The 15,655-nt window shown below is 40.7% G+C and overlaps 1 protein-coding gene across 5 annotated transcripts in view; it reads left to right on the forward strand.

Moving 5' to 3' along the window:
- Positions 1-12,518, forward strand: part of arhgef18b (rho/rac guanine nucleotide exchange factor (GEF) 18b) — a 46,013-nt gene extending 33,495 nt beyond the window's left edge. For 4 of the 5 annotated variants that reach the window (XM_028587130.1, XM_028587127.1, XM_028587128.1 and 1 more), the window contains 4 exons: positions 27-176; positions 6,486-6,837; positions 7,660-7,803; positions 8,302-12,518. In XM_028587130.1, coding sequence (XP_028442931.1) covers positions 27-176; positions 6,486-6,837; positions 7,660-7,803; positions 8,302-8,630 — 975 coding nt within the window. In that variant the 3' untranslated portion in view covers positions 8,631-12,518. Of the gene's footprint in view, positions 1-26; positions 177-353; positions 424-6,485; positions 6,838-7,659; positions 7,804-8,301 lie in introns of those variants that run through there. The other variant, XM_028587131.1, reaches the window with a different exon arrangement.
- Positions 12,519-15,655: the final 3,137 nt, after the last annotated feature.

A 15,655-nucleotide genomic window follows, 5' to 3' on the forward strand; every position in this document is an offset into this window, starting at 1 on the left:
ATTGCTTGTTTTGTTTTTTTATGCAGATGCATTTGACAGAAGAGAGGAAGGAGCTGGAGAGTCAGAGGGAGACGTACCAGCAGGACCTGGAGAGGCTAAGGGAGTCCACCAGAGCTGTGGAGAAAGAAAAGGAACGCCTGGAGCATCAGAAGAAGATCAAGAGGAAGACTATTGAGGTGAGGAACTTGTTGTGGAATACAGAAATATCACCGTATACCTTGGGTTTGGAGAAAAGGCTCACCACACAATTTAATACAATACAAGACTAGCAAGACTCAAAATGATTTGCCTGTTCATACTACATTAGATGTCTGCATACATGTTCACACTTTTTTCACTACATTCGGTAGCAGATGGCGAAACGTACATCATGTGGACCTTCGCAGCCACACAGACACGGAGACTATCAATGAAGCTGAAGCTAACAAATGTGTAAAATGTGATTTATTTCACATACACATAAAATTCATAAATTCAAGGATTGTTTAAGTTGTATTATTGACTAATTGAATAAAGATTTGTAATTATAATTTGTAGGGGACTTTGATTTAAACAATGCTTTAAAAAAAAAAAAAATGAAACCCTAACTCGAAGATCATATTACAGCACCTTTTAAAATTGTGTGTAAGAAAGTGGAAAATAAGGGTGACAGCGAGGTGAAGAGGTAATACCAGGAGCTATAGTGCTGGTGACGATTACTCACAGTATAAAGAATAAGAAGGGGCTTTCCTGTCTCTCTTCCTTCTTTTTTCACTGTTTTGTTGTGTCAATTTCCCAAAACTTTCCCTATTTTTCTTTTTTTTCTCCTTCCATCCCATCCCCTGGGCATGAATCCTTTATCCACCCTTTTAAGGAACTTAAGCATCGTAAGCACTGATGGGCCAAATATATGAATGAAATAATAACTTGCTAGAAAAGAAGCATTTAGTTTCAGCATCCACAGCCTGTTTCATAGATGGACGAATGATAAACACACATACAACTGAATACTTCTCTAACCACTTAACCCAGGAACCCACCTTCGCAGAGAGCAGTCTTTCTCTTCACCTCTCTTTACCGGTTTCTCGTCTGTCCTCCCTGCGCTATCCCTCTTTCTCTCCAGTACAATGCAGGTCATTGTTTGTACATTTCATGGGAGAGGAGCTTTGAGAAAGTTCCGCTGACTGTAATTTCATGCCCGGTGCTAACAGATCTGTCAAGGAGCTACCGTAAAGTTACTTAATATCAGCCTTTAGGGTTTTCAAAGGCCCGTATCACCATCACAGTTTGCTTCATTGGCATTCTGTAACTGTAGCATGAGGATTTTTATCTTGATACAGACTTTATCTTCTAATCTAACTAAGAAGATGCAGACTAAGGTCATAGTTCTGGTATCCTTACTTGGGGTAGGCTATATGGATAAAATCCTCTGTCACAGTATATATCTTTTTTTTTTTTATCACAATTCGATATGTATCATATTAATACTTTTCTGGAAAATCAAAGAAAATGTTGTTGGATAAAACAGCAATTTCAGTTCATGGCTAATAAAACAAAACAACCAAACAGACTTTGTCTATGGCAACAATTTGTTATATTGTCAAAACTACTCTGCTATAGTGTGATATTTTTACTACTTAACAATTTATATAATCCTATCATAAACGTTACCCACAGTGTTCCTTATTTTTTTTTAGAACAGTACCCTCGTCAGGTGGATTGTCACCTGTTGTCAAATCTAGATTGTCTGTTGAAACTGGTAAAATAGGGCCCTCCACTCTGTATGTTCCTGGGGTGTTAAACACTATTTTCCTGTATGGTGTACACTAGTAACCTATGGCTGATTTTGTAATTTCTCATTACATTTTTAAAACAAGCTAGATCTATATTTGATCACAGGGAGAGACATTAATGACAGCTCCACTTCCTGAGTCACACACATGATTCTGTCATCAGGTGGAGGCCATGTAAAACACATCTAATGATGTCATTCTGACTAATGCTATATATATATATATATATATATATGAAAGCCAAAGCCTTTCAGCTGGATGAGTCAGTGGGTTCTTCTGCTTTCTGCTGGGAAAAAAACAACATATGTCAGTGATACACATGCTCCCATACAGATTGTTTTTCTGATTGGGGCTGTCTCCAACGATGTCATTAGCCCCTCTCTGCTGTCTGACATTCCTACCTTTTTCGACTTTCTGTGATTGGCCAGTGCCTCTTCATCCTGCATACCAAGCTCACTAACTGACAGATGACACAATGCTCTGCAAGTCCTGACTTGTCCCCTCCCAAAAAGCTACAGTGCTTTTTTGCACTGTTGTTTTATTGTTATTCATTTACTGCAGCTTTACATCTTCAGACATCTGGCTGCCTATCTACCATTCCAAAGATTTCACCGAAAATGAGATATTTCAATGACATGCCTTAGTCCTCAGTTAACCCGAGTCTCAACTCAAGATACTGAAGACAAAAACACAATCAGCTGACATGAGTTATTGAAGAAGGCAGGCCTTTGACTGTGAGTTGTACCTAGAACACTTCACAGTGACCCCTGGAAAACCACAGCCTCTGGCTGACCTAATTTGCTGTGACGAGTAATGCAAGGACTCTGGTAATTACACCGGCCCTCACTTTTTTGTTACATGGACCGCAAGATAAGACCTGAACTAGGTCAGATCTACACACTATTAACACTTAGCAACCTATTAATCATGCCCATAATATTTGTTTTAGACTATCTAAGTAGTGTGTTTGTGTGTTTTGTACACATGCACATGTATGGGTTACAATTCCATACTGGGAATTTCTTGGCTGTGGTTACAGGAGATTTGAAAGCGTTTTTTCCCCCTCTGCCTCAAACACATCACGCGGCCCTTTCATCAGCTGTGACCTCAGGATCTGTTCCAGGCTTCGGGCCAGCCTGATATCAACACACATTTAATCACCACCACCCAACATTAAGACTCATCAGCAAACCCATAGAGCTATTATTAGACCTCATAAAAAAAAAGACATGCCTCTTTGTTTGTGTGTGAACATATGTGAGTGTTTGCGCAAGAGCGGTACTAGTTGCGGCATGTCCTGACTTCCGAGGAACTTCTCTTTCATGTGTTATCTCATGTGATCACACTTGGCCTCTCGATAAGTTACACATTGGGCTCAGGATTTTTTTTATCAGCTCTGCGCCAACCGAGCCTCGGGTCTGATTGCTCAATAGTCCTGTGAATGCAAAGTCATAAAGCTTGTCCATAATCAAGGTTAGAGCTGGAGTTGGGGATTTGATTGACAGAAAAAGGTCAAGAGGAGAAATGACCTGCACAATACAGCAAGAGTCGATGGAAGGAAAAATAAAACCTTAAAGGGTAGAAAGGTTCAAAGTTTCGGCCCCCGCCCTAATGTGGAGGTCTTTAGGGGGAAATGCATCAGCCATTGCTCTTCCTTTTAGTAACTTTTTTGAGATGCCTTTAGGCAAAGCACTTCATTTAACAACTGCTCCTTTTTCCTGCTTTTTGTTCAAGAGCAGAAAACTGTAAAACTGGATTGCTACCTGCTTGGTGTGAGTAACATGAACATGACAGAGAACATTGCTTACATGGGAAGATTAGCAAAGCTCAAAAGAAACATTAAAAGGTCAGTCATAAAATGGTGACCTGTATGTGTGTGTTTTAGACTGAGTTATCGCTTCCCCTGTTTGGCCTCAGGCTGATTTACGATGCTGTTGTTGAGTTCATGTGCTATGGAAAAAAAAAAACCCTTAGAGTAACTCTTTAACATGCGACGCTCTTGTTCTATAATCAGCTGGTAGCATTTGCTTAGAGAGGCTAAGATAGAAGACTGAGCTCGAGGGTAGATATTTTCTGTGCGCCATCTGTCACTGAAGCTATCCTCACCTGTTTGCTGCACACTGTGTGCAGTACTATTCTGTATCCTCCTTCAACTTCACCCATAGTAATTACCCATAGTTCTTGATTGATAAATTACTTTATTAATTATCAAATCAATTATTAAAATGGTTGCTCAATTGACTAATCATTTCAGCTCTATTGTGAAGTCCTGTGAGTCATTGTATAAATGGCTGAGTCATTGCTCAACCTCATCACACTTCATACAAAACAGTATTTACTCTGCATGATCTTCACATTTTATAAACTGTATGAATTACTTGGACACAATTTGACTTTGGATTAGACCGCTTTAAGGCTACAGTGTTTGCTAATCTCATTAATTCACCACAGATCAGAGCTGCACATAGAAACTAACTCTCAAGTCAATATCTCACATGTTAACCGTTCCACACATTATCTAGACCATTTAAGATTCAACAACCAGTATCTGTGTGTGCAAGGCAACGTGTTGTGTGATATGAGAGTACCCAGGCAGTTTTAAAGATGAGAGAAACCTGGCTGTATAATTAGCTAGTCCAAGCCTGTCATTAACCGAAGCCTCTGGAAAGCAGCCAGGGCTAATTGTTTATGTGCTGTCAGTCAGGGCTCTTTGTGCTCTGAAGCGTCCGCACAGTTTACTGCCCTGGAAACCTGCTGTTTATGCCGCTTAAAGCCGGTCACCTTGTTCTGGGAGCAATGCAACATCTGTGTGCCAAGATGAGTGAGTGCTGAAGGAAGAAAAATGATGAGGGAAAGAAGAAAGGGGGTGTGGAGACTTTTCCCACTGCGGGGCCTCTCTCTGTTACAACTGGGGGAAGCTACAGTCTCCACTCACAGTCAGAGGAGTCTGACCTTCACGCCTTGTAAAACACTGTCATCATACGTTCCCCCTCTCCACAGGAAGTATTCTGCATCATCATCATTCATGCGGCATGTGGACTGCATACCAAACAGAACAGTTAGAGACTGATGCCAGACTTCAGGTTAAAGACACCACTGGTGTTAAAACTGGTAGTAGACTAACTGTTTGCTAATATATCATCACAATGATATTGGCCTTGTTTTAAATATCGTATTTTGTCATTGGACCATTGTTGGACAGCTCCTTATGTTGGTTTGCTTACATAATTGTTATTTAACCAATCAAGCATACTAATTGATTACATTTTTATTTATTTTTTACCACTCAGTATCATTTCTCATTAATAACCACTAGTTGTTTATTGGAAACTTATAATCTGTATCTGATTCCTTGTAATGAATGAATGTGTATTATTATTTATCCTCATGCCTTTTTGGTTGACCCTTTTTAGATGTTTGGCATGTTTAGGAGGCTTTTCAGCACCGCTAGGTTTCAAATTCATAAAAACAAACCTCATCCTTTGCAAAATGTTGCTATCGCAGGACACGTGGCCAAAACATTGAGGCTGCTCAAATAAAAATAAAAAAACGTATATACTGGTCAAACTATGTTCCGAACTGATTTTAGCAAGTGTTATGACTACTGAGTTTTAATTATGCACTTATTTGGTATTTTTAAAAAGCTCTCTTCAGATTGGAACTGACCTGCAGTTAGTCTCTTGGCTGTAATTAGCCCAAACCTCAAGTACTTTTATGTTGCTTTATAGATGCAAAGCTGATTCTAAATTGCCAAAAATTGCAACTTTTAGACCAATTTTATGTTTTGACTTTTTAATTTACTGTGTGATAGAATTTCTGCAACATATTAAGTCACAGTTGTAGAAGGGCTTTAACTTGTCTTACTATAAAACAGTGAGAATATGCTTTTTATTTCATGTAATGCAGAACACGGAATTACCAACACATGCAAACACTACACCACTCCATTGTTGCAGAAATCCTCGTGGTCAATCGTATTGAATGCAGATTGGATGATAATGTTGACTCGCTCTCCAGATCATTTTTCCTTCAGGCTAGTAATTAGGTGGACAATGCAGTCAGTGTCTTTATCCACTGATGCCATGAGAGCCATTTTCTTGTTGCTCCGCTTGTCTAACAGGCCTGCCTGTTTTGTTAGACACGCCTTTATGTGCACAGGGACTATTAAGGGTTTTATGTTTCTCATTTTGTGTGTGTATGTATGCGCATTGTCTCTTAGAACACATCAAAAGCCTGTTACCAAACTGACCAAACTGTGTGCTCAGCAGAAGCAGTCGCATGTGTTTCTGATTCCCTCTGTAGCGTATAAATACCCTGGTCCTCCACAGATTGTGTTTCTGTAATGACACGGTGTCGCACAGACGATTTATAGTGTGTATCTGTGTATGCGTGTGTCGTTTGTGCTCTTAAGCTGTTTTAAGTTTTGTTTTGGTTTTTTTTCTTCAGAAATATACCGTCATACATAACAGCAGGCTGCAGCTTACACACACACACACACACACACACACACACACTCTAACACACATTCCACAACTCCCAATTCCAAACTGAATCTGACCACAAATATGGATAATTACAGTGAAGAGTTGGGAAGCCGTCCTTTCTGAACTTGAATAACTAATATTTTGAAGTCTTATATGATGACTTTTGCAACAATTAAAGAAGACTTCGGTCACCTCTCAGCAAATAACGTCTATTTTTCTTCTCTTTTAGGTGGCTCCTCTGTCTGGCAGTCTGAACGGGGAGCTCCTCATGTCCTCTGGCCTCAACACCTCCCCCAGTGTCTCGGACCTGCCCCTCCCTCAGAAGCCCCTGGTGCGCACCAGCCTGTCTGTTGCACCAGCCGACTATCAAGAGCGCCCTGAAGTGATGTTGCGGCGGGAGGCGAGCTCTTCCACCCTGCCGCTGAAGACAGAGGTGCCCCTTCATCTCTTCAGCACCACCAACCAGCAGCACAAACTGGTGGGGGTGCAGCAGCAGATCCCCACAAAGCTGGCCGCCTTTAGCAGCGGCAAAGGGAAAGGAGGCAAGATTGGCAAAGCCTCACATCGCACTGACAGCACTGGTAAGGAGTTAGATACTGAGGTTTACATAATAAACAGGTGGTCCTATGGTTATAGAGCGTCTTGATACCAGGTGGTCACAGGGTGCACTACATGAGTAGTTCTGAGCAAAACACTGAACCCTGACATGCTCATGGATGTTGAGTTGCTCTTTCAAAAGGTACCAAATATACATAAACTGTTGATCACTTAATCGACTAATCGTTGCAGCTCTACTGCATGTATGGCGGTCTTGTAACTTGATATTTTAATGGAAACACCCCTCAGACTTTAATCATCCTGTAATGTCACATAACGTGTCAACAAATAGCTTTTAGGGAGGAAAGCACCATCCTCCGTATATTTACTCTGACACAAGAAACAACAGGACAGAGAGCAGCAGTGTCTCAACAGTTGGAGAGAGGGGGAGTGGGTGACTTTTCTGTTTTATCTGTTGCCAACTCATAATAACATCAACATATCATAATAGATAACATACACCTTTATTGATCCCCAGAGGGCAAATTCTATTCACTCTTTTTTTAAGAATGTGTTTATGACTTGCAGGTGGTGCAGTATTTTCAGTTTTAAGGTTGATTCTTCTCACTCACTTTTCTATCAATATACAAGCCATCTGCGCCTGACATGAGCTTGACCTGATCAGCATGATTTAAGTGGTTCATTAGGATCACATTAGCGGTCTAAATTGTGTCAGCCCTCTGATTTATCAGAAAGTGTTTGAGAGAGGCTAGACTGTTCTAGTTTACCAATGCAATCTAATTTTACAATTAAATCACCCTCTTTCTCTGTTTGTCTCCCTTTTTCTTTTCATCCTCTCCTCTTAGCCTCGGTGGATATGAAACAGATGCTGCCGCTGAAGCTGTCTGCCCGAGACGACAACCCCCTCAAGGCCAAGCGTTCCATTAGCCCCCACCAGCAGCTCCCGCTGTCAGCCCCTCCTCAGTCTCTTCCCCTGCAACACCACCCAGGTACCTTTTTTATACACACAAACTTATGAACACACACACACACACACACGCCCCTTCCTTTGCTTTGTCAGGACAAACACAATCTCCTCCCGTCTGCCTTTGCCTACTGCATTATTAAACCTGGTTCCCACAGACACAAACATGAGACACACACATTCTCCACCTGGGCAAACCGGACCCCACCCAATCACGTTCCTGTCTAAAGCTTACATTCATGCCCAGCCTCACCCTGTGTAAACACCTATCAATTTCAAATGCTTCACTGTGATTAATGGCAGGCTGTACTGCTGACACCGACATTGTAATCTGTTTAATCCTGTGCCCTACAATTACTACTGACAAAAAAACATTGGCAGGATTTCGGGGGATAGATTTCAGTAAGGCTGAGTAAGCCCAGCTGTAATAAACAGGTACAAATGACTGTTCTGCTGGTAGTTTTTATGCTATTTTTGGACTAATCCTTGTTCTCTAATAGCCTTTCTTGTATGTCTCTGACAGATCAATTCAGTCCTCCAGACAATGCTGGTCCAGACACCCAGCCCACCTCCTCCATCAGCATCTCCCACCCTTCAAATGTTCTGAAGCCCCCCATGCCTCCTGCACAGTCCCATCCTCAGCCCTCCATCCAGCCTCCAACCATCCCTCCCCACTCACAGAGCACTGGCTCCCTCCAGTTCCAGCCCCATCTGCAGCCGCAGGGCCTCAGTCCCAACGCCCAGGCCCACGTCCAGGTAAATGTTCACGGGCTCAGCCACAGCCACAGCATGCCGCCACCTTACAAGATTGCCACAGAAGACCTCAATAAGGAGGACGTCATCTTCTTCTAAAGTCCAGTCTGCTGCCCCAGATCAACCACTGTTTGCAACAACAACAAAAAAGAGAAGAATTATGGGATGGTTGGTGGTCCCAAATCAACCATGTTTCCCATTCCAAGGAGCCGCTTGCATGCTATAATGTGATGCTGATGGTGTGTTTAGTGTGGGCAGGTGTAGTGTTATTGAGGATTGATAAGGTAAGATGGTTTAAATATCTGTACAAAGATACAGCAATCCATAACGGAGCACTTCAGTGGCTCAAGAATGATGACATTTCTATTTTAACACTGCTACTCCATCTTTGTTTTTAAGATGCCACAGTTTCTTTTTATTTAATTTTTTGTTTCCTTTTAAAGTTAATTTTAAAGGCTCAAATGAAGTTAAACTAATCCAAAGACGTTAGCCGCGAGAGCTGAAGGGGATTTCACAATGTGAAAGAAAACCGGTCGGTCAGGCTGGTTAGTGAAGTGTGCAAAAGTGAAAGGTGCTGCGATGGCGCCCTGGCCTTAACCATCTGCTTCTACTGGACCTAGAACCACAAGAAATGATTTAACAGGAACTCTGAAATGATCTTAATACAGGAACACTTTCATTTGCACAGTGTAAATACTCAATTCCAGACTAATGAATGAACTTTTACGGACTAAATGTGAATTGTTTGGGTGTTGTCAAAATTGTGAAGGTTCATTTTGTTATCGTTCTTAACCATGCTTATTACAGAAGGCTGAACTGTGGAATACACGTTTAGTGTGTTGCCACTGGTTGTGAATCCTACATTTTTTTTGTTCATGCTGTTGTGTAATGATGCTTCATTTCAATTAAGGGAGAGTTCAGCTTGTAGCAAATTCTACTGTTTTTCCAAATTGTGCCGAGTGAAACAAACTCAGGGATGCCTTTATTATGTCTGCACAGTTTGATGTTATGTGAGATTGGTCTACTTTAGGCCTTAATTGCATTTCTTAGCTGTAGCTCTTCTCAAACTTGGGTTTTACAATGAACTCATGTACTTTTTCTTGCAGAATTAATTTTTAAAAACACCATTTCACAAGAACATTAAGTTGCATTGCTAATTGATGAAATATCCCTTCTTTAATACAGACAATTGTACATTTTATTATGTATTTTAATTAGCCTTCAAGTCTATAGATTTCCCAAACTTTTGGCAGAGCTGCTGTTGACCCCGTAGACATCCAGGAAACTAAATGTTGCATCATTCAGAATACTGTACCCTGTAGACATCAAAAAGGCCTTACTGAGTTTGTTACATTGCACAAAAACTATCCCTTTAAGAGAAACATCTTTGAAAAACACATCTGTTGCCATTTTAGTGGAACCAGAGTTTACCATACAATTCATGACATTTTATGCTGCATGTTGTTTTAAGGGCAAAATTTACTTTTTAACTGCTCCGGGCAGGGAAAAGAGAAAATTTGGGGTTACAGGCTCCATCATCATACTAATAGAAAATGTAAAGGAAAGCCTCTGTGTTATTCCGAAGTGTAAACAGCTAAGTCACATAATGACCGAAAGCCTAAATGTGCATACTGGAGCACGGTGTTAACACTGTTTTATATCTCTCAGTCTTAGTTATTCTGAAGTGGCTTTACTCATATGGTGCATCATTTTCCTAATACACATTCTTCCTCATATGTGGTGTGAACATGTAATGAGTCTTCTAGAGACTTGCAGGACACGTGGCCAGAAAATTGAGGCAAAGTAAAGTTTATACATTCGGTCCTAATTTTTCAAGAAGTCGAAAGAAATTAAAGGTTTGTGTGATTGACAAGATATGTTTTTGAAAGCTGTGCCTGACAGAAAAGTGGTACTGGGATCGGGTGGAGGGGTCCGGTAGCAAAAACGACTATCGGCTAAAATTTCAGTCTTTATCTTTCTTCACAGAAGAAATATGGAGATGTCCATATTCGTGTTCAGTCCCTGTGTATATATGTGACAACCCTTTGATTCATTAAGTAATCGACACATTAATGAGTTTTGTGTCTCTGTAGGGGAAAGATGTCTGAAGAGCTTTTTGTCCTAGTCCAAGTAAGCTTGTCTCTGAGCTGTGATCGCTAGCTGCAGTTTGAGCAGGTTTTCTGAGTCTTATGTATATTATGTATATTGTTGTACATACTGTATGTGTTATCTTCTGCACCGGCTGCCCTCTTACGCATTCTTGTATTAGAAACAGAGATATTTGATGTGCATCGAGATGCAAAAGTCAGCCAAAAGTCTGTTTGTGCATATGTGAACATATACTTAAAATACACACATACTGTGTGTGTACAATACGGTACGCCTTGCTTGGATAGACTCGTGGCAGTTTGATTAAAACCACAATCGGTCGTCGCTGTTGTTTTTAAATGAACTGAAAATGAAGGTGTGCATATTTAATCTCCTGATGTGTGTTGATGTTGTAGCATTGAAGTTGAGGTGCGCTGTCTGTCGTCTTTGTCCTGCGATTCACGAGTGATGTTTCACCAAGATTATGTAGCAGTTGTAAAAACAAAATCATCTGCTTGCTTCAGTTGGTTAAACCAAAGACACATTCGGCTGACTGAGTTCCTGTCTGTGCTCTTGTATGAAGGATAAACGACACTGCGCTCGTTGTGTGGTCGTCCACAAAGTCTTACTACTTATAAAAGCATGTGTTTACAACACATTGCAGTCCAGCTCATATCCTGCTTCAGGTCTCATTTTGGGGTTTTCTGTTTGTTTTTGTTTTCCATCCTCATGTCCAGATCACAAATATCTCTTTATACACATATAATTACCTTAAAACCAGAGCACACAAACAATAAATCAAATGGGGTGTTGAAGTTCCCCAGTATTCTGGCATACCATAGCATCTGATGTTTTCATTATCAGGATATGAGCTCATCTGATCCAGTTGTAGAAGATATTGCATTTACTGTATATACACCATCTCTTAAACACCACAACAATGTGATATCAATGTGCCTGTGAACATACTTGGTATAACCAATAAATATACCAACCAATAAAAATGTAAATATTTTTTTCTGACCTTGACAAAACAATCCTAACTTACAGCCCACTTACAAGCTTTTTTTTTTTTTTTTTGTCCAGAGCTTTCAACCATATCGCACTGTCTTCATCAGTGTAGTTGAGCCAATGCTTGACTTAAAGGCCAACACGGACGAGAAGTTAGTGGAGCTTGAATCGGGATTGTTTTGTCAGACTAATTTCTCAAGAATAAAAATGACCTTTCATGCTTGACTTTTCAAGACATTCCCATGTCAGTCCACATCCTGTATTTTCAAGTGTCTCCTGTAATTCGGAGTGAGAGATGTTGGGCAGTAAGTGACAGTTGGTGTAAGAGTACTTCGGTTCTGCTCCAGGTAGTTTACTTGACTTTTAGTGAACCTCAACAGAAGTGGTGGATGCTGCCTTGTTGCTGCCACTGTTTGGATCAACTAAAGTCTTAAATGTTCTTTTGCTGTACTGAAATGCTTAACCTCTTTGCTCTGTTTTTGTGTGTGTGTGTGTGTGTGTGTGTGTGTGTGTGTGTGTGTGTGCCACCAAAAACAGAAACATTTCTAACCGACTTGGTTCCAGCGTGTTTTTCTTTTATACACTCACTCATTCGGCATATTGGACCTGTAATGTGTAAATAATCATGAACATATTTTATTTCCTCTGCCAATTTTACACTAGTCACTTTGGATAGTAGCATACTTGAAGGGGAAAATGAATGTTTATAATGCTCTTTATTGTCTGTGAACTTTTATTTACCAAGAGCTGTCTAATGACGTGTGTAGCACACAGCAAAACAGATTTTTGTACCGTTTTATTTTATTCACTGCGAGACATTAGGTTAGAACGACCTGTGGACACAAACTGCTGCCTTAGAGAGAGAGTAGTAATAAATGAATGAAATGATTTTTGTATTTGCTGTCTTTTTTTTTTGAGTTTTTAAATCACGATCGACAAAAAAACTATTGTTTAGTTTGCTGCATATTTGGATCATTGCTGTTTAGGCAAAAGTCAAGCATGCAATCATACCTATTCAAGTAAATTTGTATTTACAAGTATTTGTACCACGTGTGACATATAATTCTGCCTCATTATTTAGATTTCTTTCTATTCACTGCCTGTCAAAATAAGCCTGACCACCCAATTAACCAGCACCCCGGCCATTCCTTAGTGTCTAGGAGGTACAGTAACAGTGTTTAGAAGACCTAATAACAGTCTATTCCCAGACAAAGCTCTATTTTCAGGTGCTGTGGTTGTGGCTGTTCAATCCCTCTGTAGACCTTGCTAAGAGCAGGGCTGTCAGTTCCTGCGTTATTGTCATTCTGGCTGGGAAGACGCTACAGTAGTGGCCAGTTTTTATTGTCTGCTGTCATTAGTGGCTTTCCTCTGTCTCCTCTCAACAATTATTTTTCCAGGCTGCTTCCCCTGTGGAGGGAAGCTGCATTTTACTCCGTCTTTGTTTCTGTCTCCTTCCACTGCTCTGCCCATTTCATGTCTCCCTGTCTCTTCCCCTCTCATGCAGTGTCTCCAATCCTCAACTCAACCGCCTAACAGCTCAGAGGCATTTTATGTAATGCAGTTTGCATGAAGTCAGGAGTCTTGGCTGTTGTTATTCAGTTTCGGAGGCACTTTTCACCGCAAAGTTAAACAAATAGACGCTCCACAGAGACAGACGTGCAGACAAACCTCCCTGCAGGCTCATAAAACGCTGAGACAAATCTTAGTTTAAAAGACTCTGTGTCAGCAGTTGGTTTATATTTGTTTTCGCTCTTCCGTTCAAATGTAACAGCTTCTCTGCACTTTGGCAGCATGCATGTTGGAATGAGCCGTTAAAAGAGGGCAGCCTGGCCACTGAGCATCACCACAATTCAAATTCAGGGGTTCCCAACATTTTTGGCGTGGGACCCCTCAGAATAAAGCAGTGTCTACTTCTGACTACTTCGTCACTGGTTTTATATGTGTCATCGGTTGTAAGAGGTCTGATTATTTAAATTGTACCTCCTGATAAGAGGCCACAAATGTGAACCTCATGATGCTGGTGAGATATTTCAGTCTGCACCAACGTGGTGGAACTGACCGACGTTGCTACCATTGCCATACGAAATATACAACAACAAAAAAAGAAATTCTGTGAGAAATGTGTTTTTTTTTCATCTTTCTGCTTTGCTGTCCTGCAACCCCTCAGATTTATCTTGTAACCCTTTGTGGGGGTTAGGACCCCCAGGTTGGAAACCACTAACCTCCATCAGCTATGTTTTTAAACAAGATTGCATCCTTCTCAACATCCTGCTTGCTGTTTAGCAAGTGACGTTATAAAGGAATGTGCTTCATGGCTTATGCTTAGCTGGGTATTGTTTCATTGCCCCTGGCTGACACAAAGATCCTTTTGTTGAAAAGACACAAAGCGGACTCTATATCTCTCCTCTTTGCTAACACCCAAGGTGATTACCGGAAGATAGTCGGCAGGAAAACATATCTCTCGCTTTGCTTTTAGACTCTGGCAGGCTAGGGTATATTCTAGAAAACAGACGTTTGTCCAAGATAAGGTAAAAGATAAGGTTTGAATTTTTCAGTTTGTAGCTATCGGTGATATATAAAGAGCAGTAACAGAAAAGGTCTGTGTCCTGAAACAACTGTGTGTAGTTACATATTTACAGTATGTCATCCTTATTTCTCATGGATTGTAAAGTGTGATATGTAAACTTTGGACTGATTCCATGCCGTCTGCTTCATAGTTTTGCTCCGGGTGAATAAGAATCATTGTTCCTCCAGGATGCTCAACTGATCTTCCGTCTTGTATCAACAAAGGAAGTCCCTGTGTGGGCCCCCACAGAGAACGGTTATGCCAGGTAGAAATCAGATCAGGTGGATGGTTATTGTTCTGCCAGAAGGGACGCCTCAGGTGAATTGAAAGGGGAAGATGGATTATATAGGAAGTGTGCTCCGTGCTGACTAACTCTTTGTGCTCACAGTATTTGCATTTTGCAGTCAGCTGTACCCCAGTGACTGTCTGGTCATTCCAGTTTTATTCCCATGTGCCTGTGTGCTGATTACACTGCATCAGGAAGTGATAAATGCCACCATTGTGATAGGTCAGCTTGTTCCAGAGAAGAGTAAACATATTAAATTCTCATGAAGTGTCCTTCTCAGTTTCATGGCGACAAATCATTTGATCACAAAACAATGTTTAGTCTAGGATTAAAGGAATAGTTCGGGAAGGTTTAGGGGAAATACGCGTATTTGCTTTCTTGCCAAGAGTAGACGACAAGATTGACACCACTCTTTCCATTTGAAGCTGGAGCTACAAAAAAGCGGCAGTATACTTTGTCAAAACTCAGTTAAGACCAGAATCTGACTTTTGGTGTCTGTTTTACCATACAAACAAATATTAAACTATAGAAATATATAATATCCATGAAAACAGCATGTAAAATTAGCTGTGACTATAAAACTGTGATACCTTTTTCTTGACCGGGCACAGTGTAACCTTTGGACAGAGCCAGGCTAGCTGTTTCTCCCTGTTTTAGTCTTTAAGCTAAGCTAAGCTAACTGCGGTAACTTTGTATTTATCGTTAAGAAATTAGAGTGGTGGCAATCTTCTTATCTAACTCTTGGCAAGAAACCAAACAAGTATTTTTCTCAAAGCTATTCCTTTACGACACAAAGTTAAATACGTTTCCTGCTAGTGACCAAAGGAAATTCCTCTTATATAGAGCCTGTAGTCTAAATGGCAGTTATTTGATCACCAACAAGGGCCCCTTCACAATTGCATACGGTACAATCCGTACCATAATCAACATTGTTAGATGAGTGTCCACAGCATTAAGCATTTTCCATCTGTATTTCAGGATGCAGTATTGTTCAAGGCTGATGCAGTGTGGGAGGTCTCTGTGGCATTTTCAAAGAAGTAAAGAAAGAACTTCCCTTATACACTCACAAATGCATACTCACACACATTTTTTTATACCTAAAGTCAAATGCTGGTGGTGCCAAGACAAATAGCCTCCTGGCAGCCAGCATGGAAAACCTTCTTCATGTCAGAA

Source organism: Perca flavescens, chromosome 9 (genome assembly GCF_004354835.1).
Source record: "Perca flavescens isolate YP-PL-M2 chromosome 9, PFLA_1.0, whole genome shotgun sequence".
In the NCBI taxonomy this organism is placed as follows: domain Eukaryota; kingdom Metazoa; phylum Chordata; class Actinopteri; order Perciformes; family Percidae; genus Perca; species Perca flavescens.